The sequence below is a fragment of the Nuphar pumila genome, chromosome 5 (assembly GCF_984573655.1).
Source record: "Nuphar pumila chromosome 5, dmNupPumi1.hap1.1, whole genome shotgun sequence".
Classification (NCBI taxonomy): domain Eukaryota; kingdom Viridiplantae; phylum Streptophyta; class Magnoliopsida; order Nymphaeales; family Nymphaeaceae; genus Nuphar; species Nuphar pumila.
Genome location: NC_143253.1, coordinates 116,407,732 through 116,431,966, shown reverse-complemented (window position 1 = coordinate 116,431,966; position 24,235 = coordinate 116,407,732). Strand labels below are relative to the sequence as shown.

General features: G+C 39.1%; 1 protein-coding gene and 1 pseudogene across 2 annotated transcripts in view; one reads left to right on the top strand and one right to left on the bottom strand.

Moving 5' to 3' along the window:
- Positions 1-20,021, top strand: part of LOC149838288 (putative glucan 1,3-alpha-glucosidase) — a 33,165-nt gene extending 13,144 nt beyond the window's left edge. The window contains exons 2-6 of the mRNA XM_090006500.1: positions 6,485-6,758; positions 6,839-6,974; positions 17,776-17,986; positions 18,164-18,370; positions 19,027-20,021. Coding sequence (XP_089862626.1) covers positions 6,485-6,758; positions 6,839-6,974; positions 17,776-17,986; positions 18,164-18,370; positions 19,027-19,395 — 1,197 coding nt within the window. The 3' untranslated portion in view covers positions 19,396-20,021. The remainder of the gene's footprint in view (positions 1-6,484; positions 6,759-6,838; positions 6,975-17,775; positions 17,987-18,163; positions 18,371-19,026) is intronic.
- A 1,270-nt stretch (positions 20,022-21,291) lies between these two features.
- Positions 21,292-24,235, bottom strand: part of LOC149838284 (metal transporter Nramp6.2-like) — an 88,232-nt pseudogene continuing 85,288 nt past the window's right edge. Inside the window, exon 13 of the transcript XR_016431950.1 lies at positions 21,292-21,637. The product of XR_016431950.1 is annotated as a metal transporter Nramp6.2-like (transcript). The remainder of the gene's footprint in view (positions 21,638-24,235) is intronic.

The window sequence follows — 24,235 nt, the reverse complement described above, 5'->3', positions numbered from 1 at the left end:
GGGACAAACGATCACCCAAGTCTGTCAACTGTTACTCTCTTGGTTACCCAAAAGGTCAAAAAGGATACCGTTGTTATGATCCTGTATCAAAAAGGTTGTGGACCTCTAGACATGTCACATTTTTAGATCATCTCCTTTATTTTGCTTCTTTCATTGGGGAGAAAACTGATAAATCAACCTTTTCATTCTTTGTTCCCTTTCCTTTTGAAGAAACATACTTAAGCAGATAAAGAGAGTAGACCACTATAGGTGTACATGCGCAGATCACAAGATTTTGATTGCATCCCATTTTTTGATAGTCGTGCATGATTACAAATGGTTCTTTTGATTTCCAACTCAATTCCACCTCTATTAATAATGATGAGACACCACATAAGATATCTGTACCTCAAGGTGTAATTCACGTCCTTCTATTCCTCCTACCCATTTTTTTTCTTGTGAGTCTTTTTCTGTCCAACATTAAGCCTTTCTTGCTTTAATTCACTCTTATGTCGAGCCAAACACCTATGATGAAGTTGTTCTTTTGATAGAGGCAACAGGGTATGACAGAGGAATTGACTGCACTAGAAAGGATGCATGCATGGGACTTGATGTTGTGTTCCCATTCAACGGCTGGGCCTGGATTAGGAATTTAAGGCAGCAGGTAGGCTCAGTTACTAGATTTAGGTCAAAATCGGGTAACAGGGTGCATGCTGACAGACAGGTTTCAGAAGAAAATTCACTGTGCCCAAACGACTTCACAAAAAATTCCAAGTTTTAAGGGAAGGTTCTGGACTCCTTGGACTAGCTTGGGTTAACATTTCAGAGTCAGAGGGTTTGTATTCTAGGATATACAACTAGGACAAGACAAGTTTTTCAGGGTTTTCTGCAAACAGGACTGGGTTTGGTTCAGATAGACCTAATTTAGAAAATCAACATCTCAGAACTGAGATATGATAAAATCGGGATTTTTTGAGGGGTTAAACTAGAGATCCTAAGGAAGGCTGGGTCCAAATTTCAGACTTAGGGGCTCAACAGTTTGGGCTGGGTGATTTTTCTAAGTCAGGCAAAAAACAAGGTTTGTCAGATTTTTGGTTTTGGGCAGATTTGGTTTTGTGGGCTAAGGTAAGGTCGGGGATAACGTATCGAGGATGGGTAAAGTAGGCTGGGGTCTGTTACAGTTGAGGTTCAGTTGGGAAAGGCATGGGTACTACGAAATTGGGCTTGAGGTGGTCGAGACTGCCATTGGTTCGAAGTTGGCTGCATCGGTTCTGGTGGGCCGAGGCTGCACCTTGGTCCATTCGGAAGAACAGATCCATGAGGGATAAACTCACCTACTTTGAGAGGGATATCCCTTAGAGAGAGACGAGTCTAGGGGGTAGGAACTCACAAGAGTGAGAGAGGATCGGGCTAAGAGCGAGAGAGAGGATCGGGCTGAGAGGGGGAGAGTTCACATTAGGGAGAGAGAGACACCCTTAGTGGGGGTGTGAGCTAGAGGGAGAGAGGAATTGAGAGGGGGATCAAGGTTCACAGTTTTTATACATTTAACATGCTGTTAGATGAGGGATTACAAGGTCTATATATAGGCCAATGAGGGGCATTTACAGCCCTCACAAGTAACAAGATTTCAAATAAAACAAAAGCTAAATAAAGATAAACCTACACTAAAATTGGATAACACCTCCTAAGTCTCAACCTATTCATAGATAACACTTTGTTAGCCTTAGGTAACACCTCTTTGACTTGGCCAAAATTAGCTAAACCTCCTACTTTTAGGGCTTTCATAAACCAGCTCACATTTTTTCACTCTTCCATAAATAAGGAAGTCGCCCTCCAGGTGGGCCCCACAAGCTTATTTCCTTAAACCAAGAGGGGAGCCCCACTTGTGGGTCCCACTTGAGCCTTCAATGCCTTGATGAACTGCCGCCCTTAGAGCGGGTCTGATGCAAGAGCGGAACGACACATATCTCCCATCCTTATTGGATCCCTAGTGATCCATATTATTCTAGCTATTTTTTTATTTTGGGTCATTGTGTTGGACATTGGATCCTTATGCTTGATCCATATCTTAATTAAGATAAGTTTTATCTTTTTAGAAGTTTATCACATTAGGTAGTTTACTTGAATTAGAATTGGAAGACCTCACCTATAAAAAGATAAGCGCCCTATGTAGATCAGAGTTTAGAGTTCGGAGAATTGATGAACATTATTATTTTTCCTATTTTCAGTTAAATTTCTTGCAATTTCTGTTATTTTTTTCTGCTTTCCTAGTTTCTTAGTTTCGTAGCTGCGCTAGGGTGTTGAATCTTACAGGAACATGAGAGATCCTCCTGGCCACTGCATCAGGGCCCCACTTGGCCTACTTAGCACCTATGATGATGTGGTATCCTGATGAAGGGTCCTACAAATGGATGGAGCTTGGATCTGGAGTAGCATCAAATGGATCGTCTCAAGTATTGGGTGCAATGAACTTGGATATGGGTCACCTAAACTAAGGTCAATATCAAGTACTTGGGGCAATGGATTCAGATAAGAGTCTTCAAATTTTGGATCTACATCACTTGATCAAGTTGCTTGCCAGGCAATATGATTCAGATGGGTTGTATAAGATAAAGAAAAAAGCAGATGGTTGCATAGAAAGGTATAAAGCGAGGCTTATTGTAGAAGGCTACAATAAGCAATTTGGGATTGGTTATGCTGAAACATTTGCCTTAATAGCCCATATGATTGCTATTCGTACTTTATTAGCAGTTGTCGCCATTACACAGTGGGATCTTTGACAACTGGATGCAGTGTTGTGAAAAGCGTTGAGGCGTAGCGAGGCACTCCACCAAAATCTGAGGCGAGGCGAAAGCCTCGAGGCGTAAAGCGTAAGCTTCAAAATATTTTTTTTGAAAACTTAAAAAAAACTATAAAAAATATCTAAAATTACAAATAAATAAAAAATGCTTTATTGATGAAGCAACAACCAACAAAAAGAAAAAATCTCAAATAAATACTGAAAAATATGAGATCAACATGTAAAAGTAACATTAATGCAACAATTCTGGTTTCTACTTTGTGACCTGCAATACACAGATTTGAAACTCAATCTAATTTTGTTTTCTACTATGTGACATGCAAAATACAAGCAGTGGTCTTTGAGTAAAGAGGCATAAATACCATGGCTTGAAGATGAGTAACATTAAAGCCACAATTAAAATTATAAGAAAATAAGGTGTCAAGCATACTTAGCAAGATAAGAAAACAACAAAAATAATTTAGAAACAACATATAGTAAAAATCAACCACTAATGTTGTTCTTTACCAGTTTTTAAGTATAAACATTATGACCAACAACAAAGCCAAACTAGCAACTCAGACATTCACAAATAATCATTATGTTATACTGAGTTTTTAACATAATTTGTAGCTGCCAATACAAACATGCATGCATGCACACACACATTGACACACATACACATACATATAAATGTATATACAATGCATGTTGTACAAAATAAATTCTATCTATTTCATGTTGTATACTAGCCCAAAATTTAACGCTAAAGGAGAGTAGAACTCAATCGAATTGCAGACTGCTATTTCACACAGAAAAATAACAGAAAAGAAAAATATATACAAATTTCTTTCATATCTAAATGACAAAAAAATAAATGACAGAAAAATAACAGAAAGGAAATTTTGCAAATGAAGAGGGGAAGGAGCATTACCTAAATGAATAAGCTTGCGTGGCCGAGAGAGAGAGAGAGAGAGAGAGAGAGAGAGAGAGAGAGAGAGAGTTGGGGGCCCTTTTTCTAAACCCTAATTTTTGGTCAAATGAGGGCTTTGACCCCTCATTTGACCAAAATTTCAAGGCGTGTGCCTCAAGGCGTATGCCTCGGGGCTTTTGCGCTTTATACATGTGCCTCAAGGCATGAAGGCCCTCGCCTTGAGGCGAGGCACACTTTTTGCGCCTTGAGGGGCGTTTTTAATAACACTGACTGGATGTAAAGAATGTCTTTCTTAATGGTGACTTAGAGGAAGAAGTTTATATGCATTTGCCTCCTTGTGTATCAGATTCTGAGGGAAAAACCTGAAGGCTTCGTAGAGCTTTGTATGGTCTCAAACATGCACCTAGAGCCTGGTTTGAGAAGTTTAGCAATGTTGTCAGACAACTTGGGTTCACACAGAGCTATCGTGATCCAACCATGTTTGTCTCCTTATCTTCTCAAGGACAATGTTTGCTTCTATTATATTTAGATGATATGATTATTCATGGAGATGACACTCATCCGATAGCTAATGTAAAGAAGTTTGATCAGATATTCGAGATGCGGGACTTAAGAGTTTTGAGGTATGTCCTTGGATTAGAGGTTGCGTACTCTAAGGGAGGATATCTTTTGTCACAGCATAAATATGCAACTAATCTAGTAACTTGAGCTAGATTAGCGGAGGATGGGAAGCATGTTGACACACCCATTGAGGCAAATGCGAGACTCAGATTGACAGATAGTGAGCCACTTGCTGATCCTACAATGTATCATCAGTTGGTTGGAGCCTCATCTATTTGACCATTTTATGACCAGACATTGCCTATGCCGTGCATTTAGTGAGTCAATTTATCAGTGCACCACGCATAATCCATCAGCAGCAATATTGTGGATCATTCATTATGTTAGAGATATTATATAGTATGCACTATGTATTGTTTTTTTCATCAATATCTTCATTAGATATCATAGCTTATTGTGATTATGATTTTGGAGGATGCAGTACGACTCGATACTCCACTATGGGCTTTTGTCTTCCTTGGAGACTCCTTGATCTCTTGGAAGAGCAAAAAGCAACAGAGGATTACATTGTCTACAACAGAGGTTGAGTATCGTGCCATGGCGCATGCCGCAACAACCGATAGTTCGATTACGATGACTTTTGAGAGATATGGGTGTTACCATGTCTCTACCTACAACTTTGCATTGTGATAATCAGAGTGCCATACATGTAGCAAAGATCCAGAGTTTCATGAATGTCTCGAACATATAGAGGTTGATTGTCACTTTGTGCGCCGGGAGTATCTTAATGCGTGGTTGGCAAACCCGGCAAGTCGACTTGGGAATCGCCCGAGTCGACCCGGATAGGAGCCCAACTGGGTCACGATTCAGGACTGCCGATCCACATGCAAAGACAATGTTTTTTTTCATGCATAATTCCTATAAAAGAATACTTGTTATAAAGAATTATATATTTTTAAATCATAAATATTAATAATTATGTATAGTTGATGTCATGTGCTAAATTCAGTGATTATACAATATAAATTTTGATTTTTTCCATATCTTAACACTAGAAAATGTATAGTCCTAACTCGTCCAAGTTACCGAGTCGACCTGCTGACTCGCGAGTCAAGGGTTGGGCGATCCGACTCCCAATCACGAGTTTTCCAACTATGTCTTAATGACACTATCACTTGACTTTATGTTCGCTCAGCTTGTCATCTTGCAGATATATTCACTAAGGCACAACCAACAGTTCAGTTTTGCACCTCTCCAAACTCGCAATGGTTCCTATTATGTCACCTGGGTATGGGTGCAGATATAGGTACGGAAGGTACGACACGGCAATTCTAAAAATGTGGGTACGGGGACACGGCTATATATATATATATATTAAATATCACATAAATACAAAATAAACTGAATATAATCTAAATATATGTGTTATATCTAAAATATATTATATACTGAAAATATAAAGTGATAAACTACAAATATAATTATAAATTATAAATTAAATACAAACTTTGTATGTACGGTGGGTAAAATGGCATGTCTGGGTGTCGATGCCTATCGACACGGGTACGGAAGGCAAAATGGAGTGTCCGGGTACCATATTTCCCATTACACCATCTCGATTTTGAGGGGGAGTGTGAAAATAATATACTTATTGGTCGTGCCTTAGGGACATAGTGGTCCTTATTGTATTTGTTATGTATCTTATTGTACATGGTTGTCCATAATATGCCTTGTAGTTAATTTTTCATTCTTTTTAGGGGTATTCTAGTCATATCTATTCTTTTTGTTTTGTAAGACTCAATAAAGAGGGTCTACTCATTTTTTGTAACATATGCTCCTTGAATGATATCTTTGAGAGCTTGGTCCTCCATAGCTTCTTTGCGTCTCTTGTTTCAGATTCCACAAATCCAACCTCATACTTGTTATGACTGTCAATAAAGCTTTCTTTTATGTTATAGTTCTAGATTTTTGTACTCATCTAGATTTTTGTACTTCTTTGCCTACCTTGTCACTTTAGTCTTTGTTTTTTTCTTCATAATTCTTTTGTGCTTTGTTGTCATTACCAACATGTATAACTGCTAGAAGTTTCTCTCGGATGTTATGTCTCCAATATTAGCTTAATTAGCCATTTGTTTCCATCATGGAAGTTGCTATTTACACTTTTGTGACTTCAAATCAGAATTATGCTAGCATACTCTGTGGAAATCAACTGGCAATATTGTATATTTCAGGTGACCATGCCTAGGGATGCACTCCATTCTGGTGGTGTGGAGCACCGAGAAGTGCACAATGCATATGGTTTCTATTTCCATATGGCTTCAACTGATGGGCTTCTAAAGCGAGGCACTGGGAATGATAGGCCATTTGTTTTGTCACGAGCATTCTTTGCAGGAAGCCAAAGAATTGGAGCTGTTTGGACGGGTGATAATATTGCAGAATGGGAACATCTCAGAGTTTCAGTTCCGATGCTTTTAACACTTGGCCTTACGGGGATGACGTTTTCGGGCGAGTAACTGTCATAGTTCACCATATTGGTGATCGTCTATTTATTTATACACTTGAATTAATGTCATGCATCTCTATAGGTGCTGATGTTGGTGGGTTTTTTGGCAACCCTGAGCCTGAGCTGTTGCTTCGCTGGTATCAGCTAGGTGCCTATTATCCTTTCTTTAGAGCACATGCCCATCATGATACTCACAGGCGGGAGCCTTGGTTGTTTGGGTAATATTTTAACCATTTGTTTCTCATTTTGTTATATTTTCTGCTTATTTAGATCCCAACATTTTCCCAAGTTATGATATCTCAGGTCATGAGAATTTTTTTGTTCACTCCTACTGGGCATAACTATAATTTGTGTTACCTTATTGATCTGCATTTACGAATTCTATTTAATTCAGAATTGCCTTGGGAGAGAGTGGAGCCGCAATTAATTAACTATGTACTTTGCGTTTCACAGATTGTGAAAAAGTTCTAAGTGGCATACTACCTTGTTTGGCATATTAATCAAACTGCATATAGGGTTTGTTCTGAAACTCTACAATGTAGAAGAAGCAATTGGAGTAGATTGCATTTGCACCTTCTTTGCATGCATCCAAATTACATGTCAGGATTGTGATCCTTCTTCTGAAACTTCTACAATGTATACGAAGCATTTAGAGTAGATTGCAGTTGCTGTACTTTCTTTCTGTGCTTTGAGGTAGAAGTTGATAGGGCCAGATCACCTGTCAGCTATGTCACACGGACTCGGCTAAGGAGGTGCCGCACCCGAGTTGACATGCCCCGACACGGGTGCAGACTCGGATGCGGCTTCGGACTCGGCCCGGACTCGGTCAACGCCGAGTCAGACTCGGTCAACGTCGAGTCAGACTCGGTCAACGAGTCGAGGCCGAGTCCATCCCAGGGTTACCGGAAGCGCCTAGCTAAAAGGGGAAGCGCGTTTCGGAAGCGCGGAACGTCGCGCTTCCGAAGCGTGGGGGGAAGCGTCCCCCTTTTTTGGGAAGCGCGCTTCCCTTTAATGGGGGACGCGTTTCCCTTTAATGGGGGACGCGCTTCCCTTTAATGGGAAGCGCACTTCCCATCACGCTTCCCCCTCGCTTCCCCTGTTTTTTTCAATTTTTTTGTACTTTTTATTTTTATTTTTTTCGCTTCCCCCTCGCTTCCGAGACGCTTCCTAGGTCGCTTCCGAGACGCTTCCTAGGTCGCTTCCGAGACACTTCCCGAATCGCTCCTAAGTGGTCCCCCGCTTCCTAAAATTTTGAAAGTGCCTCGCTTCCCGCTCCCGCTTCCTCAACTGGCAACCATGGTCCATCCACATTTTGGACTCGATCAACTTTGACCGAGTCCAAAAATGTCCATTTCGATTTTTAAATTACGTTTTGGATCCGGGTCGAGTCCGTACCCGACCCAGATCCAAATTTCTTTTGCAGTCGAACCCTAAAAGGGGTTTATCGACAGGGGGATGGGCTTACCCTCTCCATTTTGCCTCTCCCCCTCAGCCCTGTTAAATTATGTATCGATATTTGTAATCTTATATATATTTATATTCATATATATATAGATATATATACATATATACTATGTATATATGTATATATATCTATATATATATATAAAAAATATATATATATATATATTCTTATTCACCCAAAAGGGCATTTCTATAAATTCCTGTTTAAGCATATTCCATTTTGGAATATGCTTGTAACTTTGCTTTTTCCTTTTCTTTTTTTCCTTTTTCTTTTTTACTTTTACTTTTTTGTTTTTTGTCTTTTTGTGCCACATAGGGAGGCTCCCCAAAGAGTCGTTGGGGAGCCTCCAACGGTCACATATGTGACCGTTGGGGGCTCCCAACGACTCTCTTGGGAGCCCCCTATGTTGCTCCTCTTCTTCCTTATAAATAGGGGCTTCCCCTCTTGTATTTCTCATGGCTTTGAGTCAAAGCCCAAGTGCTCAATAAAGTGATTCCAATATTTTTTATGCCTTTGTGCATTTGTGAGTTCTTGTGAGTTGTGCTTTTGTGCACAAGTGTTCTAAAGTGTTCTTATTGTGCATGTGAGCCGGGTTTATTATCAAGAATATTAAGGTCTTGATCTTAGTATCTTGTTTGGAGATACTTTTACATGGTATCAGAGTCTCGTTGAAGAAGGAGGATCGTTCATCTCTTCATTTTTGAAGTGCATCGAAAAACGTGCCTTCAAGTTATTGAAGTTTTGAAGTGGATCATCTCCTTCGGGCAATATTTTAGAAGCATCTTTTGTCAAGAAAGATTTGAAAATCATTTAAGGTACGCGTTATTTTCTATCTTCTTCCCTCTCTAATGGGTGAAAAAGACTCTCACTTCTCCCTTGGTTTTAAACTTAGTGGTTCGAACTATCATGTTTGGGCCGGCAATATGGAAGCTCATATCAAAGGGAAAGGTCTTTGGGGTTACGTTCAAGGTTCAATATCGGAACCCGAACCCAAACTTACAATCATAGAAAAAGGAGATATTAAGATTCTTGAAGGTGAAGATAGACAAAAAGCCCTAAAAGATTATTCCAAAAGGCATGATGAGTGGGAGATGAAGAACTTCAAAATCTTGTCTTGGATTTTTTCATCCGCAGAAACCAAGATCAACGCCGACATCATTAAGTTTAAAAAGGCCTCTGAAGCGTGATTGTACCTTGAAAAAATGTATACGTCAAGGGACTTATCTCACAAATATTACCTCCAAAAGAAGGCCTTGACCCTTCAACAAAACGATTTGTCTATTCGGGAATATTTTGCCGAACTATCATCTATTTGGTTCGAGCTTGCTATGCTCGAACCAAAATGGAGCGGAGAAGCAATCGAGTTAAGACACAAACAACTAGAGGAAGATCGATTCTTCAATTTTCTAAATGGTCTTAGACCCGAATTTGAGCAAATTCGGTCCTCTCTTCTATCTGCCTTCACATCTCCCTCTATTGAAGATGTTATCACTAAGCTAAGTGGTGAGAAAACCCGTATGGGGATTAGTAAAAATAATCCTAGCATCCTTGCTACACCTTTTCAAAATGATTATCAAGCGGTTAATGCTGTGTCAAGACCCGGGAATAATATGAAGACCTACAAACCTCTTCATTTCAAAAAATAAGGACAAGGAGGAAATGATCGATATGGCAAAAGAGACTATAGCAAATTAACTTGCCATTTTTGTAAAGAACCCGGGCATATCAAACCCATTTGCCCCAAATGGAAGAAAATTCTTGCCGCGGCTATGGCATCCCAACCAGAGGAACGATCTTCTTCATCAAATGAGCCAATTTCCCTTCAACAAATTGTGAATGCTCTTCAACCTCTTCGCAAAGGAGGCATTTTCGGAGCCGCTATGTCATCCTCCTCTTCTCTCGGTAAGACATCTTGGCTCCTAGATTCCAGTGCATCATTTCACATAACTCTAAGTTCTTGTTTTCTTTCTGATTTTTCTAAAAATTCTCTTCCATCGTTTGTCTCAACGGCGGATGGAACACCTCTTGAAATTAAAGGAATGAGCAGTTTTGAAAAGCAAGACTTCTTTATTCCAAAATTTCGTCTTATACCAAAATTAAACTTAAATTTACTCTCGGTTTCTCAACTCTCGGACTATGGTTGCGATATAAAATTCTCTTCTGATAAATGTTGGATACAGGATCGCCAGTCCGAGAAGTTGATTGGGGAAGGCTCTAGGAGAGGAGACCTCTACTATGTTGATTTTCTCAAAATTCCCAAGAACCAATTTTGTAATGTTGCTCAAAACAAAGATATTCATGTATGGCATAAGAGATTGGGTCATCCCAACATTGTTAAAATCTCTTATTTGCCTTTTATTAAACATCTTTGTAATGAAAATTTTGTATGTAATGAATGTATTTTTGGGAAAATGAAGTCTTCCTTTTTCTCAAAGATCCATGTTTACAACAAAATCTTTTGAAATTATTCACTCCGATGTATGGGGTCCGGCTCCGGTGATATCTAAAAGAGGTTTCTCATACTATGTTATATTTATGGACGATTACACTAGATTTAGTTGGATATATTTTCTTAAACATAAACATGAAGTTTTCTCGATTTTTAAAACATTTCATATGATGATTTTAAATCAATTCAATGAAAGTTTAAAAATTCTTAGAACTAATTCGGGTGGCGAATATCTTTCCAATGAATTCAAAAGTTATTTTGAAAATCATGGTATTCTCCATAAAAAATCTTGTCCTAAAACTCCACAACAAAATGGGTTGGCTGAACGAAAACATAGGCATATTATTGAAACAACACGAACTTTGCTCATTTCACAAAATATTCCGAAAAGACTATGGGCTGAGGCATCCCTTACATCAGTCTATCTCATAAATAGACTCCCATCAAAAAACTTGAACAAGGTTTCCCCATTTGAAAAACTATACGAAAAAGAACCTGATTATAGCAGGTTAAGGGTTTTTGGATATAAATGTTTTGTCCTTACTGATAAAAATGACAAACTCTCCCCCAAGGCCATTCCTTGTGCCTTTCTTGGTTATTCCGAAACTCAAAAATGTTTTCGTTGTTATGATATTAAAAATGATAAACTATATGTTTCCAGAAATGTAAGCTTTTTGGAAAATATCAGTGGTTTCGAAAAATTTGAATCTAATGACGAGAATATAAACTATTCTTTTCTGTTTGATCTTTTGACTGAAGATGATGATACTAGTGATGATGAGTCGAATCAAAATGACTCAAGTAATAATGAAACCAATTCTGTGCCCCCAACGTTTCATCAACATGTCAATGAGGAACCATATAGAGATCCCATAGCCTACACTCATAGAGATAAAAATACTTTCAGAAGTGCCCTCGAAAGATATGATGATAGTGGGACTACTCCTCAAAGTAAGGAAAACCTACGTAGGACCGAAAGACAGAGAAAACCCCCTTCTAGGTTCATCTCATATGAGTCTTTTTCACCTAAATATAGAGCCTGTCTAAGCGCCATTCACTCTTACATAGAACCTAGAAACTTCGAGGAAGCACAAAAATGTCCAGAATGGATAGTCGCTATGGATAATGAACTTGAAGCTCTAAGGAGAGCAAAGACATGAGAATTTCAAGACCTTCCTAAAGATAAGAAAAGCAATAGGTTGTAGATGGGTGTTTAAGGTTAACACTAAGAGTGATGGGTCCCTCGAGAGATACAAGGCCCGTTTAGTTGCAAAAGGATATAGTCAAGAATATGTGATTGATTATGAAGAGACCTTTGCCCCGGTAGCTCGAATGGTCACCGTCCGATGTCTTATAACCGTTGCCTCAATCAACAAGTGGAACATCTATTAAATGGATGTTAAGAATGCTTTTTTAAACGGAGATCTAAACGAAGAAGTGTATATGGATGCTCCTCCGAGAATGGAGTCTCCTAAAAGAAAAGTGCTTCGCCTTCGAAAAACACTTTATGGTTTGAAACAAGCCCCCAAGGCTTGGTATGATAGGTTTAACTCCGTAATGTTAGAAAATGGTTTTTCATCCTGTTTTACTCATACTGCTTTGTTTGTTAGAAAATCTAATGCAGGGATTGTTATTTTACTTCTATATGTGGATGACATGCTTATAACCGGAAGCGATTCTAAAGGGATTAAAAGCATAAAATCGATCTTAAAGGATAAGTTTGAAATGTCTGACTTGGGTTTCTTAACTTATTTTTTGGGTATTAAGGTAGCATACTCTCATAGAGGGTATTTTTTGTCTCAAACTAAGCTTGCATCTGAGATTATTGACATGTCAGGTATTACAGATGATAAAGTTTATGAAACTCCTGCTGTAGTAGGAGCTAAAATGAAGATTGATGATGGTGTTCTTCTCTCCGATCCTACTCCTTACAGACAACTTGTAGGATCGTTGATGTACCTGAGTATTACCAGACCAGATATCTCACATGCAGTGCATATGGCAAGTCAGTTTCAGCATTCACCAACTTCTATTTATATGAGTGCCGTCTTACGTGTCGTAAGATACCTAAAGCGTACTCTTAATAAGGGAGTTTTTCTGTCATCCTCTTCTGAGTTAAAATTAATTGCTTACACTGACTCTGATTGGGGAGGTGACCCAAATAACCGTCACTCCACCACTGGTTTTTGTGTATTCTTAGGTGATTCTTTGATTTCATGGAGATGTAAGAAGCAACAAAAAGTTTCTCTATCTTCGACTGAAGCTGAATATCGTGCCATGACAACTACTATCATGAAAATTGTATGGATTCATCAGCTCCTTAAAGACATGGGGATCACTATTGAAGGGCCTACTAAGCTATGTTGTGATAACAAGAGTGCAATTTACATTGCTAAAAATCATACTTTCCATGAGCGAACTAAGAACATTGAAATGGACTGTCACTATGTTCGTGAAGCCTACTTGAAAGAAGTCATTGATCTACCTTATGTTACTTCAGAATATCAGTTGGCAGATTTTTTCACCAAAGCCTTATGTGCACCAAGATTCAACTTTCTCCTTGGCAAACTCTCGATCATCTTGCCCTAAGTTTGAGGGGGGGTGTTAAATTATGTATCGATATTTGTAATCTTATATATATTTATATTCATATATATATATATATATATATTCTTATTCACCCAAAAGGGCATTTCTATAAATTCCTGTTTTACGCATATTCCATTTTGGAATATGCTTGTAACTTAGCTTTTTCCTTTTCTTTTTTCCTTTTTCTTTTTTGTTTTTTGTCTTTTTGTGCCACATAGGGAGGCTCCCCAAAGAGTCGTTGGGGAGCCTCCAACGGTCACATATGTGACCGTTGGGGGCTCCCAACGACTCTCTTGGGAGCCCCCTATGTTGCTCCTCTTCTTCCTTATAAATAGGGGCTTCCCCTCTTGTATTTCTCATGGCTTTGAGTCAAAGCCCAAGTGCTCAATAAAGTGATTCCAATATTTTTTATGCCTTTGTGCATTTGCGAGTTCTTGTGAGTTGTGCTTTTGTGCACAAGTGTTCTAAAGTGTTCTTATTGTGCATGTGAGTCGTGTTTATTATCAAGAATATTAAGGTCTTGATCTTAGTATCTTGTTTGGAGATACTTTTACAAGCCCCTGCAGCTTTCTCCTACACCCACGTCGGCGATCCAGACTCTGGCGACGGTACGCACAGGCAGCCACCGTCTCCCCCTCCGTCAACACTCAACAGGTTTGTCGATCGACCCTCCTGCACCCTCTGCTCGTAGCCTCCCCTGCTCGCAGCCTCCCTCCTTGCACCCTCTGCTCGCAGAAGAGGGGCTCAACCCCTCTCTGTGCCTCCTATTCACAAAGGAGGGGCTTGGCCCCTCCTCGTTTCACTTATGTCAGGCAGCCCCCCCCTCTGTTCGCAGAAGAGGGGCTCGCCCCCCCTCCCTGCACCCTCTGCTCGTAGAAGAGGGGCTCGGCCCCTCCCTGTGCCTCCGATTCATAGAGGAGGGGCTCAGTCCCTCCTCGTTTCCCTTTTATCACAGGGGTAAGAAGTAGGAGTGGGGGAAGGAGGGGGCTCGACTGACAGGCCGATCCTTGCCTCGCCGAACAACAGGGGAAACGAGGAGGGGCCGAACCCCTCCTTATTTTCCTTTTATTCAGCAGGGGTAAGAAGGAGTGGGGGAAGGAGGGGGCTCGGCTAACAGGCTGAGCCTTGCCACGCCGGATAGAAGGGAAACGAGGGGCCGAGCCCCTCTTTTGTGAATCGAAGGCAAAGGGAGGGTCTCGGCAATCCCCCCTGCACCCTCTGCTCGCAGAAGAGGGGCTCGACCCCTCCCTTTGCCTTTGATTCATAAAAGAGGGGCTCGACCCCTCGTTTCCCTTCTATCTGGCGTGGCAAGGCTCAGCCTGTTAGCCGAGCCCCCTCCTTCCTCCACTCCTTCTTACCCCTGCCGAACAAAAGGAAAACAAGGAGAGGCTCGGCCCCTCCTCGTTTCCCCTGCTGCCTTTGGCTTTTTGGCAAGGGCGAAGCCACTGGCACAGATAAGGTTCAGCAGGGGCTTGCCCTGCCCCTCTTTTTTGCATTAGATAGGGGGTAGGCCCCCTATCTCGAGAACCTGGTTGCAGAGGAGGGCCTGGTTTGAACCTGATTTGCACAGGAGGAACAAACCTGAAGCTCCTGTTACTATTATTTTGAAGTGTTTATTAACTTTATTTTATTTACTTATTTTCTTTTCAGTTTTCACTTTTCAGATATAATGGCGAGTTCTAGCAGTAGTGTCAATACATTTGGTTCAAGTTCTAACCCTGAATTAGAAGTTTCTCAACCACTTTGGAGGCTTATGACAAAAGGGGTAAAAGCTAGTAGTGGTGGTGGTGGGAATGTGCAGTTTTATTGTAATCTATGTAAGACTGTTTTCACAGGTTCTTATACGCGTGTGAAAGCACATCTTTTGCATATTCGTGGTCAAGGCATTAGGGCATGTTCTGGGGTTGACAAAGACATGTTAAAGTAATTAAAAAAAGAACAAGAGGAAGCTGAAAAGAAAAAAATTGCAGAGATGAGAAGCGATTCGATTAATTTGTCTTTTCCTACTGCTAGTGATATACAAGAAGAGCTTTTAAAGAAAAAAAAGATGGAAAGCAATAAAACAATACAAGCTTCATTCAAAAACATAGCAAGAGCAGAAATTGATAAAAAGATTGGTCGATTCTTTTACTCAAACTCAATTCCTTTTAATGTAGCTAGAAGTCTATACTGGAAAGATATGATTACATGTTTGGCTAATTGCAATTTGAGTGGTTATGTGCCTCCTAATTCAGAAAAACTAAGAACAATCATTCTTGCAGAGGAAAAAAATAGAATTGAAGACTTGTTAGAGACCAAAAAATTTGCATGGAGACGACATGGAGTGTCGATTGTTTCTGATGGGTGGACTGATATACAAAGGCGACCACTGATAAACTTCATTGCTTACTCACTTAATGGGCCAATCTTTTTGAAGACTGTTGATGCATCTAGAGAGTATAAAGATGCTGAATATTTAAAGAGATTATTTGTCGAAGTGATAAAAGAAGTGGGTGAAGAAAGTGTAGTGCAAATCATTACTGACAATGCTCCAGTTTGCAGTCGTGCAAGAATGAATTTGACAAGTGAAGATACATATTTACATATTTTTTGGACTCCTTGTGCAGCACACAGTTTAAATTTGGCACTTCAGAGTATATGCAATCCATCAAAAGATGATGCACATGTACATGAAATGTGCTTATGGATTGATGAAATAAAGCATGATGTTCAAAATATTAGAAATTTTGTTGTAAACCATCATCATGCCCTTTGTATATTTAATAGGCATTCTGATTTCAAGTTACTGAAAGTTGTTGAAACTCGTTTTGCTTCTCTCATTGTTATGATAAAAAGAATTAAGCAACTCAAGAATACATTGATGATGATGGTGGCTGATCAAGATTGAGATTTTTATCATACTGAAGATGATGTCAAGGCTCAAGCTATCAAAAAATGCATCTGTGATGATTTTTGGTGGGATAAAATTACATATTTTGTTGAATTTACAAAGCCTATTTGGGAAATGTTGAGAGAAGTTGACAGAGATGTATCCATGCTTCATAGAATTTATGAAATGTGGGACAATATGATTGAAAAAGTTCAAAGTATCATTTTTAAACATGAGAAGAAAGATATTGCACTTGATGATTCAGAATTTTACAATCATGTACATTCAGTTTTAGTGAGAAGATGAGATAAAAGCAATACACCTTTGCATTGCATGACACACTCTCTCAATCCAAAATACTATGCAAAAAAATGGTTGACAGCAGGTGTTGGTCGTGTTTCTCTAAATGAAGATCCTGAGATATCAACAAATAAAATGATATATTTGGGAAGACTTTTTAATGATCCTCACATGTATAAAGTTGTAAATAATGAGTTTGGCAAGTTTTCTACTGGAAGATTTTATTCTTTGGCAGCACTTGTTGCAAGGGACGAGGAAGATCCCCTTAATTGGTGGGCAACATATGGATCAGAGACACCAAATCTGCAACGTCTTGCAATGAAGTTGTTATCCTAACCCGCTACATCATCTTGTTGTGAAAGAAATTGAAGTACATATGCTCAAATTCACAACATTAAAAGAAACAAACTCACTAGTAAAAGAGCAGAGGATTTGGTTTATGTTCACTCAAATCTACGATTAATTTCTCGCCGCACCAAAGAAGAGTATAGGTACTTTTTTTTTCTTTGTATTCAGAGTTTGTATTTAAATATTTGTATTCAAAGTTTTAAGTTAGATACTAATATAGTCATTTTTTGATGCAGTTGTGGACCATCCAAGAATTGGGATATAAATCCAGAAGATTTTAACTTTGAGGGAGAACATAATTTACATACTCTCAACATGGACTACCTCGATCTTGTTCTTTCCTCTAATTCAGACGATAAGGCAGATTTATGATAAGTTTTGTTGTTTATCACACTCACAAGCTTCTTTATGTGTTATATTTTGGTAAGTTTGTGTTGTTAAGAATTGCTTTTTTATTTTTGCTTTAAAATTTACAATCTTTATGTGTTAATTTATTGTTATATATATGATTATATATATTTAAAATATATATATTTTTAATATATATATATATATATATATATATATAGCCGAGTCCCCGTGTCCAAATTTTTTGGAATTGCGCCGCACCTGCACCTGCACCCGCACCCGCACCCGCACCCGCACCCGCACCCATGTGACATAGCCTGTCAGGATTGTGATCCTTTTCTACCTAAGTCCCATTGCATGTTGATTACCAAAGACCAGAACATTCATCTCTTTTCAATCACTTTTTTTTCTCAATTTTTTTCATGTAGCTATAAAGGTAAAGTTCTTGTTGTCCATTTCTAATTGTTTTTTTACATTTTTGCCACAAAGTTCTAAACTTACATCCATAATCAGTTATCTAGTTTACTATGCTCGTGTCATTTTGTAGCAGTGAAATGTAGGCATTCTTTCATGGCTGTGGTTTTGAGTTGCGTAGAGAAATTCTCTTCCAAGTTGATTATAATGTTAGTGTTTGCTTCTGCCTTGCAACAGTGAGCAGAAAACTGCATTGATTAGGGAGTCTGTCCATATACGCTATGAGCTCCTGCCTTTCTACTATACACTATTCAGGGAGGCCAGTTTGAGTGGCATCCCTGTTATGCGACCTCTGTGGGTCGAGTTCCCTTCTGATGAAGCAACATTTAACAATGATGAGGCTTTTATGATTGGAAGCAGTTTATTAGTGCAGGGAGTTTACACTGAGGTAGCATCTCTCTCTCTCTCTCTCTCTCTTTATGCTGTGTGCGTGTGCGCAGGTGCAGGCGCACACAAGTGTGTATGGGAGGGGTGAGATTTGTTCATGTTGTGCACATCTTTTGTAGGATCTGGTGATAGAGAAGATCCATCAATAAACTGCTTATGCTTTATGAAATTCTGTTAGGGGGCCAAATCCATCCCTGTGTATTTACCTGGGAGAGAGTTGTGGTATGATCTGAGAAACGGGATTTCATACTCTGGAGGTCGGACGCACAATTTGGAAGTCTCAGAGGAGTCTATTCCTAGTTTCCAACGTGGTGGTAGCATTATACCAAGGAAAGCTAGGTTCCGTCGAAGTACCACTCAAATGGTTGGGGATCCTTATACATTGGTATGCCCTGTTTTACTTTTCTATTTATTATTTACTGAATTTTGGGGGTTGGCTGTCAGCCACTTTCCCAGTGTCACTTCTCTTGGATGCGTTGAAGGGCCTTGCTATCACCTCTTGCATGAATCTGCTCATGCATGAGCATGTACAAGCAAATGAGGAGGAAAATATCTGCAAACTTCTGAGCATATGATGACATGTTCTGAAAGATAGGTGAACACATGAAAGTTGGCAAATGTAGCTATTGGATTCCGTTTTAAGGTGTTCAAAGCTTTGTGACAAATTTGTCTAGTGTTTCATTAATATCACGAGTTTTTGGTGAAATTTTGAATAAGAAGAAAAATTCAATTATCATACTATGAAGTCAGGAATAAGATGAATCTTGTGTGATGCCATGAGGTTTCCAAGAATTTCAGAAAAAATTTCACTATTTCCTATTCTTTGTTTTCTTATTGGCATTTATTTTTCCAATTTTTCATACAAAAACTTCAGAAATTGCTTGAGATATTCTCTGAGTAAATGCTCGAGGATGAAATTGATGATAGTGCCTATGTTTTCATTAGTTTTGGATGGTTTCTAACCTTCTATTTATGCTCTCAAAATTATTTGTATTCCCTTGATGCTAGGAGAATCACTCATCTTTTCATTGTATGTTCCAGGTAATAGCACTGAATAGTTCTCTAGAGGCAGAGGGTGAACTGTATGTTGATGACGGCAAAAGTTATGATTTTGAACATGGGGCATACATCCATCGTCGTTTCATATTTTCTGGTGGAAAACTTACATCCTTAAATATTGCGGGAATTAAGTCTGGTGGAAAAGAATTCATCACGAAGTGTGTTATTGAAAGGATCACACTACTCGGACATTCCTCTCAGCCAAAAGTTGCTCTTATTAAACCTGCAAATCACAGAGTAGATGTTGAGCCTGGGCCCCTGTTCCTCCGACAAGGATCAAAGCCATTTGCAACTGTTGTACGCAATCCAAATGTGAGAATTACAGAAGACTGGACCATAGAACTTTTGTAGATCTTTTCCAAGAAGCTAAAGAATGCTTTCCATTGACAATTTGTCCTTTTAGTGGTGAAGACGAAGTAGCAGCGGTATGTTACATTCAGAGTTTTGTTATTAGAATCACACATGCGAATCAACATACTTCCTGGTCCCGCTTAATAAAGTATGCATCCACGCTTAGGGCTAGGATGAGGCATTTTTTCTGCTTGTTCATTAGTTTTCCTCAATCGGGCCTTGTCAAGTTGGTACATGCAAGAGCCAAGCATGTTGGGCATCCTATTTTTGTTGCTTCTTAACCTTACTGTTAAGATCGTGATAGGTGCTTATTCAAAAGTTGTTTTTCACGTGGAAATTACTGTGATATGTAAGAATCTTGGATATATGGGCTACAAAAGCATCGGTTTTTAGGGTGTGTACTGGCATTCATATGTTTGGGATGTCTTTTATGGTTTTGGTTATCGAGAACATGTTTTTGGGGGTTAAGCCTCCCTTCATCTGCAGTTTAAGACCTCTTATTTTAGATGCTGTGTACTGTTCTATGTACAATACCTCGTACACAGATCCGATAAGACTGTTGTAACGTCGATGATCTGATAATTTTCAGTTTCCTATTTAAGAGATCACAAGTTGCTGATTTTTGGTCTTTAACGAAATTCACTTGTTTATTTTGGCATTTGATATTCATCATCATCATGACTTAGTTCTTATCCTCCATGGATCCTTTGTCGTGGTTGGGTTTCCTTTAGGATTTTAAAGAGGTCAAGTTTTAAAGGACAAGTTAAACCCAAAAAGCTGCTACTAGTAGAGCCATTGTGGTTGGTGTATATCATTATAGTTCACTGGGCTATGCTGTTCGGTTGTTTGTAATCTTGTTTTGTTTGGCGTCCAAAGCAGATATAGTATAATTCAATGTTTTAGAAGTCTTTATTCAGAAGATTTCTACTTAAGGATGCTGGTTGCAGTACATCGGCTGTCTGGTTGTTTTGGTCTAGAGACTTGTCATACAAAATATCATTTTCATTTGTTAGTTTTGTCTTTGAGATCTTTGGGTGTTGAGCAATAGATGGCGGCTTCTTAGTTTCATTATTTCTGGCCAGGATCAGATCTAGCATGGAATCTAGTTGTGGCTGAATTTTGACCCAAGTGAGTGCATTATGATTATCTGGTTTAGTTTTTAGCTTTTATAAGCCTGATTCATACACTTCTAGCCAGGACCACAGTTCTGACCTTAGATTGATGAGGTTGAACCCTCCTGTGTGCATTAAAAAATGAGACAAATTTCTCATGTCCTGTAAAAATCCCCGAAGAGTGGTTTAGTACCTAGGCACACCTTTGGCCCTTGATAGTCTTAATAATCCTACTACACTTAAAGGAGGCTTTAACCAGCTTAATGAGAGGTAGAAAATGAGGCTTTTTTATTTCTTGGAGCCCCAACATCAATAGATTATAGGAAGTTCTACACAGGATATGGAAGGTTTGCATGAGAACAGCAACCGCAGCAAATAATGCAAGAATAACAGTGGCTGCTGTGGGAAGGTTATAAAGGCATTCATAAAGATAACTGTGAAATAGAATTATTCACTAGGTAATATATCAGATACAACCACTGCTCCCACCCCTACATATATAGCATTTTCCCAAGCCTCACAAAGCTAAATTACCCCATACAGACCAAACTCTTACCCCCATTAGATCTCTCTTTACATGCTCCCTGCCAAAAGAAGAAAAAAAGATAACCACTTTCTCTCCCTTATTTGAAATTGCAGATACATCAGTATATACTCCAAAATAGAGGACTTTTGCTTTCCTATAGCTCCTCCCAACTCCCGAGTTGAAGATCTAAAATCCAACATTCTCCTTTCATGAATAACAGTAACAGCCACTGACTTGTTTTATGATTATATATGTGGTCTACTGAGGGAATGGGATGTCTGCAAGGTCCTCTCTATAGGGAACCTCATCCATGTCTGCATGTCTGTGAGCATCGCCAGCATGCAGCCCTTTCTCCAGTTGGGTTTGATTGGGAAGCTCATCCTTTGTTACTTCTACAAATGTCACAGCTTGGTCCTTTCTGAAGGTCAAGTACACCACAGCCAAAAGACAGACACCCATTAAGGGAAACACTATGATGCCTATGAAAATGGTACCAACCTTAGGCAGGGTGCTATGGATGAGCCACCCAACAAAGCCTGATTGTTAGGTAATACACGTTGATTCCGATGACCATCAGACCTAGAACCCATGAGATGATGATAATCTGCTCCAACAACAATAACAAAGAGCTTGAGTACATTGAAAAGAAAAAGAAAAAGAAATGGGCAAACAAAGATTGTTTCCAGTAATTTTAAGTGTTTAATTTGTAGCTGCCAACGGTTTGGATCTGCTCCAGGTCTACCTGTTTTAGCAGAATGTTGGCCATGGAACCAGGTTTGGATGAGGCAAACCAAACCAGGACCAGAATCTAGAAAGGCTTTTGCAATTGAATTTTGTGTATTTGACTAACCAAGATTTAGCTGAACCAGGCTCTTTCTATCTTTTTTTCCCCCTTTTCTATATAGGATAAGATCTAACTGCAGTTGGTCTTGTCGATCCAGATGTGGACGTGTTAAAATTAGAATGACACCCCAGATTGACCTGAATCTGATCCATATGCAGGAGACCAGATTCGGTATTTGGCCGAGTACCCTTCCAAGGTACTCTGCCCATTGAATGGATGGCACACATCCATTATCATCTCAGTTATTGGATGCTTGGCATCAAGTGATTGGACCAAGTACTTTACAATGTACTCGGTCAGATCATTGGATCTCTCCATCTTTGGTTTTGGCCAGTAATATATATATTTATTTTGAGGAAAATTCTCTCAGGGTATTTTGAGAATTTTTGTTTCTTTGGTATTGACACACTTTACAAGGTAGGGTTAACTATCCTAACTCACGTAGTTATGCAGTTCTATTGCATGCTTAGTTGCATAAAATTTGTTTCATGTGAGTATTTTTGTAAAATGCATGATTAAAATATGACATGATTGAAATACGTATAATTTATGTACGCAATTGAATAACTTGATTTACATGTTTAAATTGTATATAAATTTAGATTGCTTAAAATATGACATGATTGAACTATATATAATTTACATATGCATGTGGATGACTTGACTTGCATGTTTAGATTTTACGTTAACACGTTCAATAACATGCTTCATGATGTGAATACATGTAATTTTTACATATGCATAATGTTATGTGACTCACATGTGTAAGTTTTACGTAAATAGGTTCAATAACATACTCTATTATGCGAATACATGTAATTTTTACGTATGCATAATGTTATTCGACTCACATGAGTAAGTTTTATGTAAGCATGTTCAATAACATATTCTATGATGTTAATACATGTAATTTTTATGTATGCATGATGTTATTCGACTCACATGCATAAGTTTTATGTAAACATGTACAATAGCATGCTTTATGATGTGAATACATATAGTTTTTATGTATGCATGATATTATGTGACTTGCATGTGTAAGTTTTACGTAAATATGGTTGATGACATACTCTATGATGTATATACGTGTGGTTTTTACTTATGCATGAGGCTACATGACTTGCATGCATAAATTTTATGTAAATCTAGTTGTTTGAATGCTCTATGATGTTCATATGCATGACTATGAGTGTAACGCCCAAGATTTCCAAAACAAAGTTAAGTAAAAATTTTCATGATTTTTTTTTTCTTTGCAGCGGAACTTAGAAAAGCTTTTAGCAGCGGAATCAGACGATAATGAGTCGTCAGTTTTAGAAAACTCCGAGCACGTTGCAGGTATGTGGCCAAACAACTCATTGACCACAAAAGTGTTCCATTTTATCGAAAACCACATATTTATTACAACATCACTGCTTGGAAAAATAATATAGGTTCAATAAAAGGAAGCAGTACAACTCTGTCTAGAAAAACCTTGGAATTCGATGCCGCCTTGCTCCGCATATCGCCACGCAGGTCCAACACCTGAAATTCCCATTAAACGGGGTCAGAACCACTGATGGTCTGGTAAGCATGCAATCATGCGTCCATTCAACTCAAGCACATACGATGACCACTCAGGGTCGCAGTTCGTAATAACGACGCTTAAGCCTCCAAGACTTAGCGTATATCGCAAGAGCCTCCTCAGGGCTATGAGTTGAACATCTGCTCAAGTCTTCACAACTTAGCCTTGACCTCTTCCGGGTCTCAAAGGGATGTCTAGCTCAAGTCTTCATACTTAGCACATCCGTATCCCACGCATCTAAGGACAGCTCTCCGAGCTTCACTTAGTCGTACGGATATCAATGAGGTTCTTTCTCAATCGGTCCAGTAGTATACCAACAATGACACCTTCACAAAGGTTATGCAGGACTGACTCAACAACGTCCATACACACATACATTCAAAGTATCGTTGTACCTAAGCTAATGCTTTGTTTCGATAATTGCACCTCCCCCTAGGCTTAGGGGACTCATATCTGGGCGACAACGCGATGATCTGGGGGTTGATTATTCTATGTATTTTAGATACCCCAGAGGCCTGTTGACCCCATCCTCCTAGTAGGACGGTACAACATACCGGAAGAGATCCTATCTAGGTATTCGAATGCATTCTGCTACTGCAGTAGTTGGGTTCAATCCTTAGATATTTAAGGATAACCACGACCTCCATACCTCTGAGTGACAGATGCCATCAATGAACTCTATCAGGTTCGGGTGAATAATATGTCACTTAAGGCTGCGCCATCACCGTCTTCCTTGGTGAGAAATTCTGAAAGGGGCCTGCCGGTCTTATAATTACTTGACGAACATTGCATGCCTA